We start from the raw sequence: 3,533 nt of genomic DNA, 5'->3' as shown, positions 1-3,533 counted from the left end.
GCAGGAGGGTTTTGTTTTGTTGTGTTTGTGTCAGTCTGTTCTCACGGCATGGCTGTGCGATGTGGCGACACCTGCTCTCCTAGCATTGTGTCCGTTGGGTGAGGTTAAGGAAAACTCGGACATCCATAATACGGTCAGTCACGTTCCTATGAAGTCCTGGGACGTGACGAGGTGTTGACGTGCCTTATGAATCAGGAGCAAGGAAGGAAGGAACAAAGGAAGGAAGGAGTCGTTTGAAAGTTTAAATTTTAAACATACCTTATTGTATCCAATTGTTTAACGCCTAGTGATTCGTGACTAGCATATATGATAACTTTCTATACATGTTTTATAATTAACTTCGTTATTCACTACTTCCTGGCATAGTAATGAGAGCAAAGTAGATATGCAAAATTCTCCCGTAATATAACCTAATTTTACCAGGAAGTTTAATCAAGTATGACAGCTCATTCACATAACCTGAGGCGGCCTTGGTTGTGTAAAGGGACTTTTGTGTATAATTTCACCCCCTAGTTGGTTTTCCAAAATAAATGATAAAAAAGAAAAGCCGAAGATAGTGTGAACAGGGCTGTTATATAAAAGGTAAATAGTACTCGTGTGTTTTAACGTGTTTTTTTAAACATCATCATAGGCGGTTAAAGTTAGGCACTTTGTATCAGTTTTCGAAATAATCACTTCCCTGTTGTCCAGAGAAGCAAGAATACAAATCAAACAAATGAGAAAGGATGCTAAACTAGCAATTACAGCGGACTGATGGGCTAAGCTGGCAAGAGCGGGCCCCACTTTAGCTACAAACACACGGAAATTTTGAGGACATGGTGAAATTTGAAGGAAAGAGAAGGAAATCCCCAGGTGCCAACAAATGAAGAGAGAAATTAGAGAGAGCCTCGGTGAGGAGCAGCGCCGGTATCCTGGCGTCCCTGAGGGTCCCTGTGCTGGATATACCAGTGTGTGTGAGAGTGGAAGTCAAGGACGTAACCTAAAGACTAGTCCAGGGTCCTCGAACCCCCTAGACCCCTGGAAGACGCAAATTGAAAACCTTCGTGCAAGGGACACTTATGCAGCCATACACCTCAGGACCCAGGGACTCACACCAAAAGCACAGCCCTGCTTGTTGTGTTGTTGGGTGCCGTCAAGTCAATTTTGACTCATGGCAACCTCATGTGACAGAGTAGAACTGCCCCATAGGGTTCCTTAGGCTGTAATTTTTACAGGAGCAGATCACCAGGTCTTTCTCTCACGGAGCTATTGGGTGAGTTCGAACTGCCAACCTTTTAGTTAACAGCTGAGCGCTTAACCATTGTGCCACCAGAGCTCCTTCATCCCTGCTTACCTGTCCACAACCAGTGAACCTCCAGGAAGGGTTATCTGAAAGAGATTATAAAATCAATATAAGTATGTTCGAAATGACAAATAAAAACAAATTGTTTTATTCTATCAAATAATAGACTTTTTCTATTTCTTCAGGAAACACTTTTGTGCCTGTTATAACAAAATATTCTGTGATTCTTTTTTTATGCATTCCCCAAAATTATTAAATAGGTAGGGTCTTTTTTAATAAATAGGCAGATTTGGAAAGAAAAAAAAAAAACCTGTAATGGGAGACATAGTTACTGTGATTAAAAACTCAGTAGATGAATTAAACTTCAGAATAGACACAGCCGATGAGAGAATCCATGAAGAAATCACCTGGAAGGAGGCAAATAGAAGATATGAGAGGTTAAGAGACTTAGAGGAGAGAGTGAGAAAGTTTACTAAATGTAACAGGAGTTCCAGAATGAGAAGAGGAGAAGCAATATTTGAAGAGATAGTGACTTGGAACTTTCTAGATTTGAAGAAAGAGTGACTTTTCAGATTTAAAAAGCACAGTGAATCTGAAGAAGGTTAGGTAAAAACAAACCCACTCGGGCACATCATGATGAAAGTAGAGAACATCAATGACAGAGAAAAAGCTTAAAAGTAACCAGAAAGAAAAGAAAGATCGTTTGCAAAGGAGTGAATAACAATTACACAGAGAGCAGACTTCTTATCAGCAACCACAGACAGCTGAAGACAGTGAGAGGCCTTCAAAGTGCAGGAGGGAAATGACAGTCAGCCAAGAATTCTATACCCAGCTGAATTATCACTGAAGAACGAAGGTGGCGTGAATACGTCTTCTGACAGAGACTAACAGCTTGGCACTTCAGACCCCCACAGAGGGTAGCTATAAGGGCTGCATTTCAATGAGGAGAAAGTTCACCCCAGAGGGAAAAGCAGGGTGCAGGAAGCAAGGAGGAGTAAGGAAATTGGTGGACATGTTGGCATGTCTAAAAAGGCGTCAACTGTAAGAATAAATAATAACAATAATCACCGACTTGAGGGGTTACCATGCGGGAGGAATTCAGGCCCCCTGCGGGCCTGCCTTAATCCCAGGGGTGTGCAGAGAGCGATGAACTCGAGACTCTGCACAGGGTGCCTGCAAAAAAAGTAAGGCACCATTAAGGGTTAAAAATAAGCGGTATGATTTTCGAATCAGCAGACCACAGAGGAAAGGGAATAATGAAAACTGATGAATCCCGTAGAAGACCAGAAAAAAACGACGCAAAGTCAGAATGCGAAATTCATTCGTTTTACCATAAACGTGCTTGACTCGCAGGCAATGGATTTAAATAGAATTGGGCCAGGAAGAGGGGTGGTGTGGTCAGGAACTTTATATTGATAAACACAAACGGCCTTATGATAGAAGAAAATCGCCCCATGTCTGTCGCGGTCCTAGTTAGCATTTCACAGGAACAGCCTGTTTGCTCTGAGAGTCAAACCCAAAGCTGCCAGGCCCTTTGCAAGAAGCCCATTCTCTTCTGTAGACTGAAATCAAAAGACAGCAATGAAGCCGGTTCTCGTTCCTTTAATTATGCGTCAGGCTGATCATGAAGATTCGGAAAGAACTTTGTTGGGCTTTGGGAATGCTGCGTCTCCACCATGGGCGTCGCAAAACTAAGGATGGTGTTTTCTTTCCAGGCCGAGCATCGGACCATGACGGCCTTCATCCTGGCTGTGATTGTCAACAGCTATAACACGGGGCAGGTGAGTGGAGCGGCCGCCCTCAGGCACCCCGGCCATTCCTGTGACATCACAAGCACATTTCAGGGGGGAGGGGGTGTAGCTCCAAGCTACCGTGCTTGGAGATCAGAAGGAACCTTTGTTCTGAATGTCTTGTGAAACAGAACAGAAAGTGGGGATCACCAGGGCACCCCAGCACTTGATGATGCCAAGGACAGGGTGTGCTCAGTGGCAGTCCGGACCCTCACTTAGCCAGGAATTTGCGGGGTGGATTTGTTGTTGACTTTGTTCTTGGTGTTGATTTGTGACTTAGGAGGCCCCATGTGTTACAGAGCAGAACTGCTCCATAGGGTTTTCTTGGCTGTAATCTTTACGGAAGCAGATTGCCAGGCCTTTCTTGCTCAGTGCCTCTGGGTGGGTTCGAACCACCAACCTTTGGGTTACCAGCCAAGTGCAAACCGTTTGCACCACCCAGGTCCTTTGCGGGAAGATCT

The 3,533-nt window shown here is 44.2% G+C and overlaps 1 protein-coding gene across 1 annotated transcript in view; it reads left to right on the top strand.

Annotated features, from left to right (window-relative positions):
• Window positions 1-3,533, top strand: part of RPTOR (regulatory associated protein of MTOR complex 1) — a 425,613-nt gene that overhangs the window by 343,774 nt on the left and 78,306 nt on the right. Inside the window, 1 exon segment of the mRNA XM_023729162.1 lies at window positions 2,998-3,063. Coding sequence (XP_023584930.1) covers window positions 2,998-3,063 — 66 coding nt within the window.

This window comes from Trichechus manatus, unplaced genomic scaffold (genome assembly GCF_000243295.1).
Source record: "Trichechus manatus latirostris isolate Lorelei unplaced genomic scaffold, TriManLat1.0 scaffold00028, whole genome shotgun sequence".
Taxonomy (NCBI): domain Eukaryota; kingdom Metazoa; phylum Chordata; class Mammalia; order Sirenia; family Trichechidae; genus Trichechus; species Trichechus manatus.
The sequence above is the reverse complement of the archived record's forward strand: the minus strand, read 5'-3'. Positions and strand labels throughout refer to the sequence as shown.